The sequence below is a fragment of the Colius striatus genome, chromosome 2 (genome assembly GCF_028858725.1).
Source record: "Colius striatus isolate bColStr4 chromosome 2, bColStr4.1.hap1, whole genome shotgun sequence".
In the NCBI taxonomy this organism is placed as follows: Eukaryota; Metazoa; Chordata; class Aves; order Coliiformes; family Coliidae; genus Colius; species Colius striatus.
The window spans coordinates 81,546,235-81,564,087 of record NC_084760.1 but is presented as its reverse complement, the minus strand read 5'-3'; the positions used below and the strand labels follow the sequence as shown (position 1 = coordinate 81,564,087).

The following is a 17,853-nucleotide window of genomic DNA, read 5'->3' as shown; positions in this document are numbered from 1 at the left end:
TGCCTTGCGAAGGGACTGCTCTTTAAGCATCAATTATTTTGTCTGGTACTAGCTTGGGTAGTGTTTCTACACTGGGCATCACTGTAGGCTGGAGAGAACACCCAGACCATCAAACATACGCAAGCAATAACCAATTATTTGAATTGTCTGAAAAGATGTTGTTTTTTTTTTTAAAGAAAAACTTGTCATGTTTCTATGATTTCTGATTGTCTATTAACAATTTTTTCAGACATTAAAGAACTGAAGTGAGATGAAGAACTGACTAGTCTCATTCTTAAACCAAGCAGTATTTAACTAAATCATGAAGTAGTATTTTAATAAATCATGGAATATTTTTTCTTTCCAATACGATGTTTTAGTGGATTATTAAAAGTGATAGAAGCATAAATTAGTCAGGAAAATCAGATTTTGAAAAGAGCTGTGGTCTTTTTGTCTGCATGTTATGGATACTTTCCCATAGCACATGTTCGAATCTTTAAAAATTAAGCCAGACAAAACAGACCAAGACTAAACCAAAATGTTAAGCCAGATCCAGAAGAGATCTGAGACTTTTTAACCACAATGTTGTATTAATGTTCATAGTTAGAGTTGACAACTGTTACCTCCTTTGTATTTTTTCAGTTCTGAGCATCATGAAAGCCCAGTAAATTGTATGTACTAGACAGTGGCTAGTTAACACCTACTCTAATCTCACAGGGATTTCCCCCATTCCAGGGAATTCCCAGGAGGTGAGAAAGAGCCATTTTTTTTAGCAATTCAAAGAAACAGAATCAAAGCTAAATTCTGGACCTTTGCATTATATTCCTTTTTATGAAGACACTTTTAAATACAGTATTTTTGCTACTATGTTGATATCCCTGACTATCTTCACCTTTCTTCAGGAATACAAAAAAGTCTGAATGTTTCTTTGGATACTGTGTAAATGACAGTCATTTTAGGTAATGTGATATCTAATCTGATATACAAATTCTTTTTCCAAGTTGCCTGATGAGGATATTTTCTTTTTTTAGATAAAAATATTTATGTACTTTTTTATTTCCCTTTCTCATACACATGTCATTTCTTAGAAACATACTGATGCTTTATGTTTTTTTGCAGTATGTCTCATGAGCTAAATATACTGCACTACTTCATTAAACTTTAGTTACGCAGCATTCTGTGTTTTCAATGTACAAAGTAGTATTTAAGTTGAAGTTTCAAACTTGACTTAGGGCAGTCTCGCTGTACTGCTGCCAAAAAAGGCACTCTTGCTTCTCCCCTCGCTCACTATCTCCTCCATCCCACAAGTTCTGGCCCACCCTGAGTAAGTTGGACCAGTTTGCTGATCCAAATCAAAGTGACACTTGGTACAAAAATGTTTTGAATTAGGAAGCTCTCTGAGCAATAAAAGCAAAGAGAAAGAGTGAGAAAATGCTGCTGAGGGAAGTGCATGATTTTACATCATCTTAAACTAACAGTAATAATACATTTTTATGTATTATTAATACTTATTTCATGTGTTGAAGACAATGAACAGTCACTGGTTAGGTGTCAAGAATCAGAAGCAAACCGTGATTAATTTCAGGATTAATTTATGCAAATGGTGCTAATATATATCTCTCCCTTTCCCTTCTCCATCTTCAGACTTTCTATCTCTGAATATAGTCTAGTCACTGCTTAGATGAGAACTTTTCAAGAAAATCAAGAATACCAGGAAAAGGGGCATTAATGACTCAGTAAGTTGTGCTTTCACCTCTGATTCAGTGTCTCAACACTGCAGTAAAGTGTTCTGTTTCTAATTCCATCCTGCCAGAGGGATGTCTATCTAAAAATACAGATGCGAATCAGCTCTAGCCTTTTAGGTGCACACCAGAAGAGAGGGTTGAAGTTACTACTGTGGTTAAATTCTTATGTGTGTACTTTTTCTTCATCCCAAATGTCTGAAACATAAGTAGATGTAAAATGCTTCATTTACCAAGCATAAATGTGGGCAGGGTTGCAGTGCACTGTGCATTTATGTACTGTTTATAAAAACTCAGTTGAAATTCTGAGTGATGATGTTGCTTTGTTTATAATATCCAAAGTATTTCAGGATGCTTCAGTCTGAACTTTCAGCTCAAAATATGATTCAGTAGTATGGTTCACAACTTGCAAAACATGTTAAGTAGTAGTTTTATTTCCCATCTAATAAGTGTTGAAAGTTTTCAAGTTTAGTTTCTAGTTGTTCATAAGACATGGGAGCTTGATATCCTCAGTAACATTTATTTATCCTCTGAAAGCTGAGCAGAATTTGTCACATAAGCAAGGAGTAGTCTGTAGTATTAATTTTTTCAGGTCAGTGTTTTCAAATCACGTTGAAGTTGTAAATGGCTTTACAAAACATTTTATGTAACGGTTGTGAAAGCCTGTGTGACAGTTTTTCTAATTAACTTATTTAGCCTAGTTTTGGAGTACCATTAGCTGTTTCATCACTTTTAGACTATTTTGAGGATTTTTTGTGGCATCATCAATAAGCCAAGAATTTATAGAGTTCCTTAATCATACAGATTACTCATCATTGCCTGCTCATAGCCGAAGCCTGAAATGCTCATTAAAATTGTCTGATATGAATCAAAAGTTAGTATAGTTGCAGAATTTAATGATAAGAGAATAGCTTTATATCAACCAAAAAAAAAAAAAAAAAAAATTTGTTTCAGTGAAAGCAAAACCTCAAGGCTTATCTATAGATTGGTACTCTGAAGTTGCTCAGTATGGAAAATAAAAATAGGCTTCTGGAGGGGAGAATTGAGGTGAAAGGATTGGTGATCATGCCTGAAATGTTGCAAAGTAGGGATTTTGTTTACAGTGAGCTATAGGAACTTTCTGCATGTTCTTGCCTATGTTAGCCTATTTTTAAAATTGACTAATTATAAATCACTGTTCCAACTTGTTCCTTTGCCCTTTGCCTTGTACCTTTCCTTCACAACAATAAAAAAGGTCATCTCCTCATCTTCAACAAGCTGTTTGATTCCCACAGGCAGTTGTTATACCATCCTGCTTGAAGCATTAAGTCCCAGATTTTCATCTCACCAAGCTTGTTTTTTCACCAGTGCAATTATGATGCTTCGAATGGAGTTGCATGTTGATGCCAGCGTAACTAAGAGAATTGAGTTGTTATCTGGTCAACTGTTAAGAATATGTAACGGTTGAATGTATTTCTTGAAAATGCATATGAACTCGGAGTAGTGCTATTAGATGTCTGCTGGGATTTCACAATTGTTAATCTTTGTCTAAAAATATATTGTCTTTCTGTGGGAACAAATTCTATTTAGAATAAACTATAATCTCTGAAAATCACCCCAAGGAAGGAAAATTAATTGAAACTTTGTACCATTTTCATACTACAGAATTTAAATGACGAGACAGTGTCAGCTAGTGGATTGAGCTGATCTTTACTTCTGGTTTTGCCACTGGCTTCTTGGCTGACCTGAGGCACAGAAAGGCAAAATGGCTTGCCTAAGTTTCACAGCCACAAAACAGGAATAATGATGTTTCTCTGCCTTTTAAAGTGTAGTGAGATCTGTGGATGAAAGGAATTACACAAGAGCTGTTATTACTATTTCTTACCAAGGCTGAGTGAAATACAACTATTCTTTACCAAACAGCACATAATTTTAGAAGTGTGTGTGCAGTACCTTGGCACTGTTTGAATAGGAGCTTCCTCAGCTGAGTTTTGTGACCTTCATTCTCTGCTCCACAACCATCACTAGTTTGGCTTCCAGTTGTGAAAAAAAAAGCTAAATTATAGCTATTACCATTAATAAACACTATTTCTCTACACTTATTACACCTTGTTCCCTGAAACCTTACAGTTACTCATTGCTGTAAACAACCTGCCAGATGCTGCTGTGGGCAAACTGTTCTAACTTAGCAGCTCTTTCCCTATATATATAAAACGTACCTATAAGTATACTTCTAAAAAGCTGTTATATTTTTATTTTAAATGGTTTAAGTGTTTCTTCCCAGCTCTTCCTCCCTGGAAACAAAACAAGTTATTAGCTCAATGTGTGAGCCTTCTGGGATTTCTCTGTGGTCACCCACACAAAATAAACCTGCTGGAGGATACCATATCCTCACACTAGAATCTGGGATGCTGTATTAGCGAGTATCCCTGCTTAGAGTCTGCATACTTACCTGCATCTCTGCAAACTGTACCTACTGATGAAGCATAGACCCGTAATATCTCCTTCAAAGCAAAGATCTTAAAATCTTTGGGTCCAGGACTTGTTTAGCTTTACTAGTTTAATTTTAGATTTTGTTTATTTCCCAGGGATCCTAAACCTCTAGGCTGATGGGTGCTGGAATTGAAAATTAGTAAGGAAAAAAATGTTTTATTTTCCTGAGAATTTTCAGTATATCAGGCTCTGCTCTGTCATTAATTGCATACAATTTTGCAGACACCAATATGCCCAATAAGCTGTGAGTAAACTCAAAAAGTAATACATATATATTCTTCATATCTTTTTTCCAAAAGCACTCTAGTGATTTGATAGTGCAGAAGCATGTCATCTTTTTTTCTGAATTGGAGAGCTGGCAAATTTGAAGCTGTTCTAAGATTTATTAGTAAAGTAATGTTAGAAATTGACAAACAGAACTCAAGTTAGTCTTTTCCTCATTAGTGGAAACTTTTGGAAACCTGTTTTGAGGTAACTGTCATTGATTGAACAGGTTGCTAGTAGATCATAGGAGACCTTCCCTCCATACATAATAGGAACTTGTTTGTAGCTTAAGAGATAGAAGAAATTACACTTTTAAACCCTGTGCCTGGAACGTGTGCCTTGAGGAGGCAGAAATTTTTGTAGTCTGGGTGTTGTAAACACAGCTTTGAGTTATGTATTTTGACAGAAGTACCAAAAGTAAGCTCGCTTTTTGCATTCAGAGAAATTCTTTCACATAGTCTCAGTGGTGTCTTTTCTTCCTTTAAGCTTTTGGTGGAGATAGCAAAGCATCTGGTAGGGTTAAGAAAATTAAGAGTTTTGTTTTGTTTTTTCCAAAATGGAAATTAAACCAGAATACACTCCTGATGGGAATCTGCTTGTATTAGTGCATCTGGTTCTGGGCACCCATCCTCGGATGTAAATGTAATTGGAGCATGTTCAGGAAACAGCAAAATGCTGAGAAGTTGTAGAGCTTGATTTGGAAGAGAAAAACTTAGGAAAAAAGTTAAATATGTACGGTGTGCCTGAGTGACAGTAGACAGGAGGAAGGTTTTGATAATCATCTACATTTTTGAGGGGCGTGAACACCAACAAAGCAAAAAATTACTTAGGGTGGTTCGAGAAGGTATAATTAAATGTAATGAAATTAAATGAACAATATGTAAACTTGAGCTGAATGTTACAGTAAAACAACATGAGCAGCAAGACCAATAGATTTATTATTTATCTGTATTGAGTTAGCACTGGAGAATCCCAGTCAGGGATGCAGTGCTGCTTTTCCTGTAGAAACATGAACAAAAGAAATGCAATCCCTTTCTTGAGTAATAAATGAGAAACTTGACTGGGTGGCATATAAGGAATAAACTTAAACTGGTACGAAGTGTAGACCCTAAAAGGGCTTTTGAGTGTTTTTCAGTCTTGCTGGCTGTTGAACCATTTAGGATTAGAATAATGTAACTCTTATTGCACTAATATATGTTAATACTGCTTTACATTGGAATAGCCGTACTACACGATTGCCAAGAGCAGGAGAAACTATCCTCGGACATAAATTTTTCATTGGTTTTGGTGGGAAAGGAGCCAACCAGTGTGTCCAGTCTGCTCGACTTGGGGCCAACACCTCGCTGATCTGCAAGGTAAGCACAGACTTGCTCTTTTGATTACAGCTGGACTAAATGTTCTTGCAAATTGCAGTAAGCCTCTAGGTGACTTACCAAAAGGTTTTTGGTGTTCGGGTTTTGGGTTTTTTTTAAATCCCTCTGTAATTCCCTTTTCCTTATTTTTGCCATAAATGTAACTATGGAGAAGGCTCTTACGAGAACACTGCCAGAACCAAAGACTAGTTGGCTAGGCGTCTCGGAGAAGTTGCATATAAAGAAGAATTGCAAAATCTAGATTGACATACCACGGAAAAGAGAATTGAAGGGAGTTTGAGATGCTCAAAATTCAAGTAATCTTGATTAGCCCCTCCTCTTTATGTTCCCCGGTGTTGCAAGGATCAGAGCTTCATTGATGGCATTCAGGGGCTAGGCACTGCAGTCAATCTGAAATTTCCTTTGTAAGCAATTAAAAATCAGACACTGACAAGCCAGTAACAAATTTGAGAAGGAATGTGAAACTTTTTGTTTCAAGGGATAAATCATTATCTGTTACTTGAGATTTGGATGAGAATTTCATGTCCGAAGTCTACTCTTTGTCTACTAAGGGATTTTTTTGCCCACTTTTCTGGAACAGCTGATATACAGTAGTTCTAAAGACTGCCTCACAGGCCATTGGACTGATTCAGCTTGGCAGATGCTATATTCTTACAATGCTTTTCTTTCCTTTTTGTCATTAAACAGTATAAGTTTTGAGTGATCATTACTAAGGCTAAGTTCAATTTTTCTCTCTCTACAGCCTTATTGTCTATACTGTGCTAACTGTACATGAAATTCTAAATTTTAAAGGTATTTTGTTATTGCCATAGCTGGGGAGGATGCTAAATTTGTTGAGATCACTGTCTGTCAAGGATTTTTTGAGAAGTACTGGAAACATCTCAAGGAAGACTTTCTCACTGGTTTTCCAAACCAATATTTAAGCTAAAAGAATGGTAGTTATAAATCTAAATTTAATCTGAAAGTATTTCTCTGGGTCATTATCACTGGTTCTTTTATGATGTGGGGTTTTTTTTTAATATTGGCAATGTTTGTGCTTTTGTAATATTGTGTATGTTTGATCATCTTTGCATTCAAGAACGATCAGATTCAAGTACAAGATGAACTGGCAGTGAATTCCCTGCTAACATTTCCTGCTAAATGTTAAAGGGTTTTTTTCCAATGAAAGTGTGAATTTTGTTTTATTTTTTAATGGTCTAGCCTTTGCTCAGTGCATACATGTTTCTGGCAGCATTTCCATTCCTAATAAAATTTTTCAGTTACTATAATTTCTAATTGCTTTCCAAAATCATATTTTTTCGGGTATTTCAGTAATAATAGTCTTCTTTCTTTCTGATGTGTATTTATTGGAGAAGAGAAACAGCTGATAATGACTCTTAATGTTTATAATTGTTAGTATTTTGGGGTTTTTTAATTTGAAAAGTTAGTATTTACTCTTTAAATTAAAAATGTGCTTTGTAGCTTCATAAAATAGTCTAATCTCATAGCAGTACAATCCTGTATCTGCATATATCAGTGGGATGTAGTATTAAGTTTCTTGCTAAGTAATCTAAGAAGAGTTGGGCAATAATGAGCTGTTACAATTATATTATTTCTACTTTAACAAGCCATCTGAAGTATTCAGTAGTTCTTAAAGCCCGATTGTCCCTCAGACACCCTGTTTGTATTCAGTAACATGGTTATGGTTTGGTCTTAATTCTCAGCATTTTTTTATCCAGTACAGGTGCAACAATTGTTTCTACAATCTGAAGTTCAGGGAATGGAATCAATATTAATACTAGAGGGACTTTCTGATGGGATGTGGCATCCTTTTAGGAGGACTGTAATTTAGAGAGAGTATATCCTCAAAAAGAGTAGAGATAGACGTCTTAGGTCAAGTGACAAGGCATTCTTCATACCTCAGAGTTTTAAAACACAAAAGAGAGCCAGTGACTATCTGGTTAGGACTTGGGAGAGGGAGTTCTAGAAAGACTTACAGTTATAACTACAGATGCCATTGAATGCAGTGGATTTTCATGTAGAATCCAAGTACTGAGTTTGAGTAGTGCAAATGCAGACAGTGTTAAACTTGCTGCCTGGATCAGTCTCTGCAGGTGGCCACTGGTATGCTGAGTTATCAATATATATCACAATATCAGTCTTAAATGCCTCTCCTCAATTTACTCACTACAGTAAAACAAAGTATGATGATAGTTGCTGCTTCAAAAATACAAGAAGGACAATTGCTCAGAGAAATGTAAACAATTACTGTCACATATAGTCTTCTCTCTTTAGATACACTGTAAGCCAAATAAGTTAAAGTGCTGTAAGCCTTTAGAGCATATAGAATAGATCAAACAACCTGTTTTCAAGAGGTACACATTTTTCGTTTTCAGGTGCAAATGAGTTTGATTCTCTAAGCTGCTATGGTGCCAGTCATCTCCCCTAGATCCACATGGAAAACATGTTAGTAAGCAGGGAAAACCCAGATTGAAAAATACTGATGTAAATTCTAATATGCAAACTATGTGAACATAATGCTTGTACAAATGGTTTTTGTTGTTGTTAAGAGCTCAAGAAAGAAGAAATGCTGTTCAAGCACATGCAATGTTTCATGGTCAGCAGGCTAAGACATTTCTTTTTCTATGTATGCAATAGTCCATCTATCAGGGTCTGTGCAAAAGCAGAAAATATTTAAAACAATGTTATATAATCTGACATGGTCAGTAAATAAAATGAGTCTGATGCCTAACACTCTGTTTTCCTTGGGGGTAAAGTCAGAATGGAAAGATAAGCCCTTCAAATGCACTAGGATTAACTGGGTTGGATGCTGATAAACTAACATGGAAAAAAGTTTCCAGAGGAAAAGGACCTCCATGGAGACACCTCCAAGGACTTCCCTCCAGCACTGAGATGTCTTGCTGTGAGCAAGAGTACCACAGCTGATCTCAGTTGTTATGACAGTTGAACAGTAAGGGATGCTTGTCTGTCGGTTACACGGGACCCAGAGCTGAAGGAAGGAAGTTTCAGTTGAGCTTTTGGAAAATAGTGATGAAATATTTCATTGCTGAAACAACTGAGCAAAGTCTGAGATTTGCTGTAGAGGCTTTGTAGCAGTGAGGAAGGGAGTAGGTGATAACATCAGACAGAACTCATTCCAGTAGTACAACTGTTAGGCTGCAGAGGTGAGCACAACTCAGATTTAAATTACAGATGGCTTCAGTCATCCAGCCTAAAGCAGTTGGAAGCTGCAGCTTCTGACAACCCGCCCTGTCTGGCAAACTGGGAGTAGTCAGAGATACAGAAATATTTTAATATGCAGACAATGAATAGCACAGGGACCAAAGTAAATTATGTTGTTGTTGTTTTTCCCATGTGCTAGAGGAATGTCTGATTAGACTGTTTCACCCTAAACTGCTGTCCTCCTTTGGTGAATCTCTAATAATGCTTTAGAAAAGTCACTTATAGGGGTTGTAGGAAATAAAAGTATGTCTAAAAACACAATTGTGCAACAGAATATGTGGGGAGAAGTGTCATCTATCTGATTCTTTAAATTTTAGATTTCTGAATTACAAGAATTTCATTGTTGTTATCACTAGCTAATACTGAGGCTTTCTCTGGGCGTTCTAAAGGACTGAACTCATAAACAGACAAATTTCTAACAGGCAATAGAGACAGCTGCTTTGTGCTTCCAGTCACTCAAATACACCATTAGCTATTTAGTTCTGTATTGTGAGAAGAAGGATCATTAGTTAGGGGTCCTTGTCTAATTCCTTCATTGTCTAGACTGTAACCAGGATCTTGATTTGGCTTCTAATCTGAAAGATTTTTGTTCTCCTCTTGCAAAAATACTTCCAGTAGCGTTGGTCAGTACTTGATAGTGCTCAGATACACAGCTTACTCTTGGAAGCAGGAGCACACACTAGGCATCCTGAAGACATGGACTAAAAGTGGTGAATTAAAAGCTGTGTTAACTTTATATTTTAAATGGTATTTTGATATTAAGCAAGTTATAACTTTTTTCTCCATATACCTCATAATCTTTGTTCAGCTTGTGTAATGTCACTAAAAGAAATATTGATTAGTCTGAATTAACAGCAAACAGAATTATGTTCGGCTAAAGGGATTAGTGGAGCTGAAATTAACAAGCTTCTTAACTTGCTGTTAGAAAAACAATAGAGCATAGTTTGACTCCTTAACTCGATTTGAAGTTGCTGGACAAAGCAAACAGAAAATGTCAAATTTGTAAACAGTACATTTAATACAGAGAATTATGGAAATCAGCAATGCTGTGTTTATCATCACTTTCTATGTCATAACCACAGTGTAATATTTTTTTCACCAAGGAAACTTGATGTAGATAATTGAAAATATGAACTGCAATTAAGGACACCAGAATTACTATAAATGCTTTCATTTCAAAGCTGAATAATTCAGTACCCTTTCAGATTTTACAATCCTCAGAAAGCATCAGTGTCAAGGGAACACAGTAGTTGTAGGAGAAGGAAACTTGAATATAGCAACATGGTTGCAGGGTGGGAAGTGTGATGGAGAAAACTGCAGAACACTATTCTTATTATTTAATACTACTATTAATACATTTTTACTATTATTTATTTGTTTATTAATAAGGCAAAGTGCTGCAAAGCAGAAGATGTATTCAAATTACAGTAGAGCCACCTGTTGTCTAAAGATAACCTATTTATGCTCTCACCTATAGGTAGATCATCCATATCCTTTTTTTGTTTTGTATAGGTTGGGAAGGATTCCTTTGGCAATGATTATGTTGAAAATTTGAAGAAGAATGGTATTTCTACAGGTAAAATTTTACTTTAAGCTTTTGTATTTTTTTTTAAGCCTTAAAAGATGGTAGTGGAAGATTTTCTTTTTTTATTGCCTTGATAATAGTTTTGACACAGCTGGCAGGAATGAATGAATATGAGTGAGAATATGGGGACTTCTGAAATTGACTGTACCGCTAAAAATAAAATGTAATGTTATTACTTCTAAATGTTAGATGATTACATCAGTGCAAGTCACCTGAAGATAACTTGCTGTTACGCAGTTGTTGAGTCTGACATTAATGATGGTAATGCCTGACGAGAAATTGAAAAATCCAGTCTGATTATTCATTCTCAGTTTCATGTTGGAAGGGGAGGGATAGAGTGGAATGCATTTGTCAAGTCAGTACATTTCACCTCTATTTTGTGAAGTAACACGTGCAGTCATTTTAGAGAGTGCAGCCAATGTTTGTTAACATGCATACACACAAAAATCAATGTTAAAAGGCTTTCAGGAAAAGGCACTAATTTTTGCACCTTTGTAACCCCAATTCTCTCTCTTGTGTAAGTGTATTATTGTGTGCTGCTTAACTGCATAATCACATTTTTGTCTACATGACTCTCGTCTTCTTCAGGGTAGACAAGGATGGACAGATGCAATCACTAAGTAGCAATTCAATATTCTGTTTATTCTTTCTTTTTAATGTGCAGCCACAAGCTTCATTTACTGCATTACTCAAATCTTGCTTTAAGGACAAAACTATCAACATTTTGTGGGCTTTTTTATTATGCTTATCAGTATAGCATCTAAATATTTCACAAATGTATATACAGGTTTATTCATTGCCTGTCTTCCAACTTATGCAAGAAACCACGCAAGGATACCGTAAAAGCGGTATCTGTTAGTGTACAGTTCTAAATCTTTCCAAAGCATGCCTACCTAATGAATAAAATCTTTGATCACGTAAATGAAGCTATTATAATGCACTTAATGAAAATATATATTTCACAAGGAACCTTAAATCTCTCTCTTTTTTTTTTTTTTAGTTAAATTAAGACCCTTCTTAACACAGAATTTTCAATATCTTTATAGCAGCAAAAGAAAAGTATAGGAGAAAAATGTCAGAAATTACATCATATTGTACTTCACTGATACCTAGATAGATCAGTGGAAGGATTGGAATGTTTAGGTCCAAGGCACCAATTTCTGCCGATTGACTTAAAAATATCTCAGAATGGTGTTAGATTGTCACCCCCCATGTTGCTCAGTGTTGGAGGAAGATAGGACGCACTGCTGGTGAGATTGGTCGAGGATCCCAACTTGTATTCCGAGATTTGGAGGCAAAGGTGATTCAGTGTGCACAGACCTTTTTGCTTAGGACTGTCTTATTTCAGTCCCCAGCTTTTCATCTCAGTTTAATTCTTGTCTAACCTATCCCTGTTGTTATACAAAAGGATACTGGGTACTGGATAAAAATCCTTGAGGTAATACCAGTTCTGCCAATTTTCACATCCTGGATCTTTGTCATATGTGTTCTTTATTTACATTGCTCTTCTATTTCCTAACATAACACCTTTTCTTTACAATTCTGATCTGTTTTGTAATTTTCCCCTTTCCCAGTCTTCCACAACCTGTCAGCTGCCAGCACTGCTCAGACCATTTTGACCTTTACTGACATGTTACTCCCTCTCCCACGTTTGAACTGGACAGCTTGCTGCTCATGCTGCATATTTTCTGCAGGAAGAGCACTGAGAGCACAGAAGACTCAGGTTCTCTGCTTTCAATTCCAGTGTGCAAACCCAGCTAAGGGTGAAAAGATAGCAAGGAAAAAAAAAGTGCGAGGAAAGATCTTCTCTGACCCTTCTCACTAACTCTGAGCTAGATAAAGGTACCTCCAGGGCAAGTACCTGTTATACTTTAGCAAAACTGAGTAAGCATGATGTTATGTGTTTATTCAGCCTTGTTCAAATTTGAGCAGATTTTAAAATTGGCCACAAAAGGTACATTTTGAGAAAGAAACCAACTTTTGCCCAGCATGAAGTCCATGTTCTTAAATGTTAGAACACTAGAGCTTCTTAAACAAAAGTTTGACAGAATTTGTTAAAATACTAGATTTTTCTCAAACAGAGTTTTTATGAAAAAAAGAAACCACTTAGCTTTTTTACAGTTTTCTACTACAGTTCTACCTGAAAAACCCCACCTAAACATAGAAAGTTCTAGACCACTGGTTAATATTTGGGAAATTTGGTGACAGGTGAAAACAGAATATATATAGACTACACTAAACATATAGACTAGAATATATGAATATATGAAAATTATATAATATATGAAAATTATATTTACTATATATATGTATAATATATGAAAATACAGAACAATCTTTATAATAGACAGTGAAGCCAAACTCACTTCTACTTAATTTATCTGAATAATAGTCCAAAGAGGAAACATACAACTTCTATTGCCTTCATAGCACATGTTAATATTGCTGTTGAAATGCAAATGTCCAGAGAATTAAATGCTGTGGCGTTTTTTCCTTTTCTCCAGTCTTGACTCTATTGTTTCATTGGATGAAAGAAACGCTTCCATGTAGGAGTAGAGTGCCTCAGAAGGCTGTATAAATAACATGCTCTCTAAAGCAGAGATGTAGCCAAATTAAAGAATGTTAGACTCGCATTTCTGTTTTGTGGGTGTAAATTAACACTTTTTGTTGTTGTTAGCTTCTCTGGCATTGTTGCACATGAAAGAGTAATTAGCATTTTTAAATTGCTGGAGGTTATGAGTTCATTTTAGATTTAATTCAATTAAACTGCATCACATGCTATTGGTTGAAAGTAATGTGTTTAACTAATGCATGCTGTAACTTTTCCCTTTCTTAGCATTTGTAGGTCAGACTACAGAGGCTGCTACTGGAACTGCTTCAATAATTGTCAACAACGAAGGTACATATTTCTGCTCTGAATTGTCCTCCTCATTCTACCCCTACAGCCATAAGAGAAACCTTTGCCTTGTCACTGTTAATAGTAGAATTTTCTTTCTGCATCTTTCATTTTTTTCACAATCTAATTCACACTTTGTTGCACTTCCTTTTATTACAGGCAATGTTGGAGGATGGGGTGCTTAAAGCAGCAGAATCCGATCCTTAAATCAGCTATGTGATAGCTATAATTCAGTCAGCCAGCTGATCTATCTAGTTCTATGTTGTCCAGAACACGTAATGTAGCAGAAGGTTAACACACTCCTTTTCCACCACAATTTACCTACTGTTTTTGCTACAAGGAAAAGGTTTGCCTGCTCAACACACTAAGTGAGTCATTATGCCATGAATCAGGACAAGGAATTGTCCTTAGTATAAGTAGAAGTATTTATGTTGATCTTGTAATATCATCACAATGCATCTGCAGTGATGAATACACAGTGAAATCACAAAATCACAGAATAACAGGGGTTGGAAAGGGCCTCTAAAGATCATCTAGTCCAACCCCCCTGCAGGTCCATCTAGAAATGGCATATTTGTTTTTTCTGTGTTAATGTTCCTTAGCCTGTGCCTCTGCTCTTGTATTGCAGTCAAAGAAGAAAAGAAACTTTGGCTTGTTTTCATGTTCTTCTTCAAGATTGCTAAATTATCCTCTGAAAAGTTTGTTTGTCCTTTCCTCAAGCAAGTTGTGCTATTGAGAGCTCTTGGGAAAAGTAGGCGTGCCTGGATCAAAACTTAGAGCTCAGGACAGATGATGTGTATGCAAACATAACAAATTAAGCATGATTGAGTTAGTTCACTTTTGCTGCAGCTAAGAGTCTTCATTTGAACAGCGACCACAACTTAGCTGACACATCAACTTCACAAGCTCCTATGTAACCTGATGGCAGCACATTGAGCTACAGCTCAAAACGGGAAAGGAAACATGACTGTTTACTCCAGGAGCAAACCTGGGAAAGAATTGTGACTAAAGGCAAGTCTACATGGGAACATTCAGGAAAATTAGGCAAATCAGTTGGAGATGTGAGTTTAATTTTCCTTAGGTAAGATCAATCAAAGTCTTGTATGTCGGCTCTAATTCAGAAATAAGGTAGTTCTAAAATGTTGAATAAACTGGAAACTTGCCTCTTACTTCTACCTACTTCTTTTGGTTTGGATCAGCAGGTAAATTACCACAGCAGCTTTTAGGAGATTTTCTGGTATCACATGCAATCACTACTCCAGCCATTCTAAATAGCATAGACAGGGAGAATTCAGTAGTGTGCTCCCAGGCCTCCCTGTTTTGTATGTGTAACTGTGTTTTGCACCAGGTTAGCTGTCCAGAGTCATAGAATAGAATCACAGAATCATAGAATCATAGAATGTTAGAGGTTAGATAGTTAAATAAGAAGTAGTCTTATTGCTTTCCAATTCATATGCATGGACAATGATTGTTCAGTGGTATGAGGTTCACAGTAGGCTATTGAATGTGTTGTTAACAATGCAAAAGGTCTCTGATAGTCTTGTAATTCCCACAGTGAGGTAAATAGCGTATAATGCCATGTAGTTTGTTTCTGAAATGGAAAAATCCTAAACTCAGTTACCACTGGCCTCAGATTTCATGTAAAACCTAGTAGAAGAGCAAACCTGGTCAGAACTACATTATAAAGCAAACAGATGCACAGAATTGGTAATGGTTCTGGTTGTTACTTCTCTCTAAAACCATCTGGTGCTTCAGTTGAGTAAATTGCAATAAAATAGCAGCACTTACGTGCTTGGCTCTTGCAAGAGACACTCTTTTTTTTTTTTTCCTGTAGAAACCTGGCTGATTTGACCTAAACAGGTTTTACAGCACTTTTCAAAGAGCTTGTCTACACATGCATGTTTTACCACAGTAGTTGTGGTGGCATAGCTGAAACACCACAGCATTCAATGCACTGATGTAAAGTAGTTTCTGGTAGTTTAAATTGCACCCAAAAGGGAAGCATTTGAAGTTGGGCCTGGTGATGGTGTTTTCTGTGAAGACAACAAGGGACAAATAAAAAACATACATATTATCTCTTTTAAATGGCCAGCTTTTAATTGCAGTATTTTCACACACCTAACCTATAGTTCATCTTACCAATTCTTTACAAGTACTGATACTTGGGAAAAATACCAACTCCAATCAGGTGAGTAAAATCACTGGCAGAAGTAGGAGAGAGACTCAAGTAGAGGAGACAGACTATGATGGATGAGTGAAGGCAGAGGAAAAGAAAGCTGTAGAAAGCAGAGTCAGAGGAGGCTCGGAAAGAAACTTTCCATGATGTTGCCTGTTTCTGTCTAGCTGGTGCTGCTGGATTTCTGGGAAGATTTTTACTGGTTACTGAGTTGCACAGTTACCAGTTATTGTAATTGGCACAATACCAAAAGTTTTTAAACTATCAGGCACATTTGATGCTCTAAAAATGGCATTATATTCTGGGACAATACAGTATAGTTTCAATAAAAGATAAAGAGGTTAAATCCCTGCTTTAGTGCAAAATGGTGGAGACATGTTTAATAAGTTTATAGCGCTGCACTAGAAGTTATGCAGCCCAGAGATGCTACGAAGGTTCCCACTGGGCTGGTCTCAGATATCTGTGCAGAAATCTTTCTCCAATATTGTGTTCCTTTCAGTTGTTCTCTTTTATGCCACTGCCTCTTCAGATAGGGTTGGACTAAACAGAAAATTCAGTTTATCAGGACCCTGTATGCTTTGAATCTTTTCTTTACTTTTGAATCTTTCTTTACTTTTTCTCTTAAGGAGAAAAGCTGGCACATCCAGCTGCTTTTCTTAACATGTTTTCTTTTACATGCATTGCACAGCTTTGAACCCCAGCTCATTTCCCCTTTCAGCTTGCCTTCTTTCTAGTAACTCCATCACTTAGCACACCTGCTAGCAGTGTGCGACTGAATGATAAGAGCTCCATAAAGTGATGACAGGTTGTACTTTTGCATAGACATCTAGGGAGGAAGGAAAAAAAATCTCTTTTTGTACAACTTTTTACATGATTAGCTGGCAAGTTTATTGCAGCCTTGTCCATATCAACTACTGGCCGTTGATGGTGCCATTAAGTTGGCCTGACTGTAAAAGTAGTTTGAACCATTCTGATAACTTTCATGTTCATTGCAAAAATTCAGTGGAGGGACAACAGAGCTTGGCAGGTCATAACTGAAGTGCTCTTAATTATTTCAAGAGGACTTAAAGCTCACCTCCACAGAACACTGTGAGAGAACCCTCACTTGAGATAGGCATTGTGCTGATTTATGATAAAGTTATTAATAATTCATGAGCAATGAGTAGGCATTACTTTATGAGTGTAATTTCAGTACCAAAGCACTACAAGTGTAAAAACATTCAAAATACATATTTAGGTAAGGCTAAATAAACAAGGCGGACTTAGAGTACGTATGCCAATTTATTTGAATTATACTTTCCATAGAGAAAATATTTGTTTTGAACTTTCAGGGCTATGAAGAAATATCAGCTGAATTTTTATAGAATTTCTATAAAATTTCATCATGAACTTGTGTGCAAGGTTATTCAGTGCTTCTACCAAATAATTGCATAGAAATTATGATATCATGACACACCCAAAACTTGCCCTCATACTCATGAACTGTGTAATTTGTCAGCAAATGTTTTTCTTGTAACATTATTTTCTGGTCATAAATATAATCTTTTTCCCTTATGCAGAAGCTCTGCAGTTATAGTTACATTGTTTAAGATTTTGGTGACTTTTAAGCACTACTTATAGTTTTTAGGCTCATCCTCCCATTATAAGAAGCGATGGTTATTGCACTGTGGTGTTTACTGATTTGCCTTTCATTTTTCCACTAGCACCCTTCATCTGGTGGCATCTATGAACGGACATTTGTTTAAAAAAAAAAATCGAGCTAGAGTTACCAGTCGTTGTAAGAACTCAGTGGCAGGTTTAGAAGCTCAGCTGAGGACAGTATTTACACACATTGCATGCATAGTTTTCAGTATTGAATGGATCCAATCCCTATCTGGTGTGAGCCTGCACAAGTTTATCAGCTTGATTTAGCTATTCTAGCTTATAGCAGCTGTGAATGCAGACCTTAATAGTCTAGCTGATGTCTGCACAACTTAAAATTATATAGACACTCATCAAAACTGAGAATTTTTAGCGTAAGTAAAGATAAAATGGGTATAAGCTGGAACATAAGAGGTTCCGAAGAAACGTAAGGAAAAACTTCTTCACTGTGAGGGTGATGGAGCACTGGAACAGGCTGCCCAGGTGGGTTGTGGAGCCTCCTT

General features: G+C 36.4%; 1 protein-coding gene across 2 annotated transcripts in view; it reads left to right on the top strand.

Annotated features, from left to right (window-relative positions):
• RBKS (ribokinase) overlaps positions 1-17,853 on the top strand; it is a 69,216-nt gene that overhangs the window by 13,615 nt on the left and 37,748 nt on the right. Inside the window, exons 1-4 of one of the 2 annotated variants that reach the window (XM_061990097.1) lie at positions 4,289-4,332; positions 5,680-5,812; positions 10,565-10,628; positions 13,474-13,536. In XM_061990097.1, the coding sequence (XP_061846081.1) occupies positions 4,310-4,332; positions 5,680-5,812; positions 10,565-10,628; positions 13,474-13,536 (283 nt within the window). In that variant the 5' untranslated portion in view covers positions 4,289-4,309. Of the gene's footprint in view, positions 1-4,288; positions 4,333-5,679; positions 5,813-10,564; positions 10,629-13,473; positions 13,537-17,853 lie in introns of those variants that run through there. The other variant, XM_061990098.1, reaches the window with a different exon arrangement.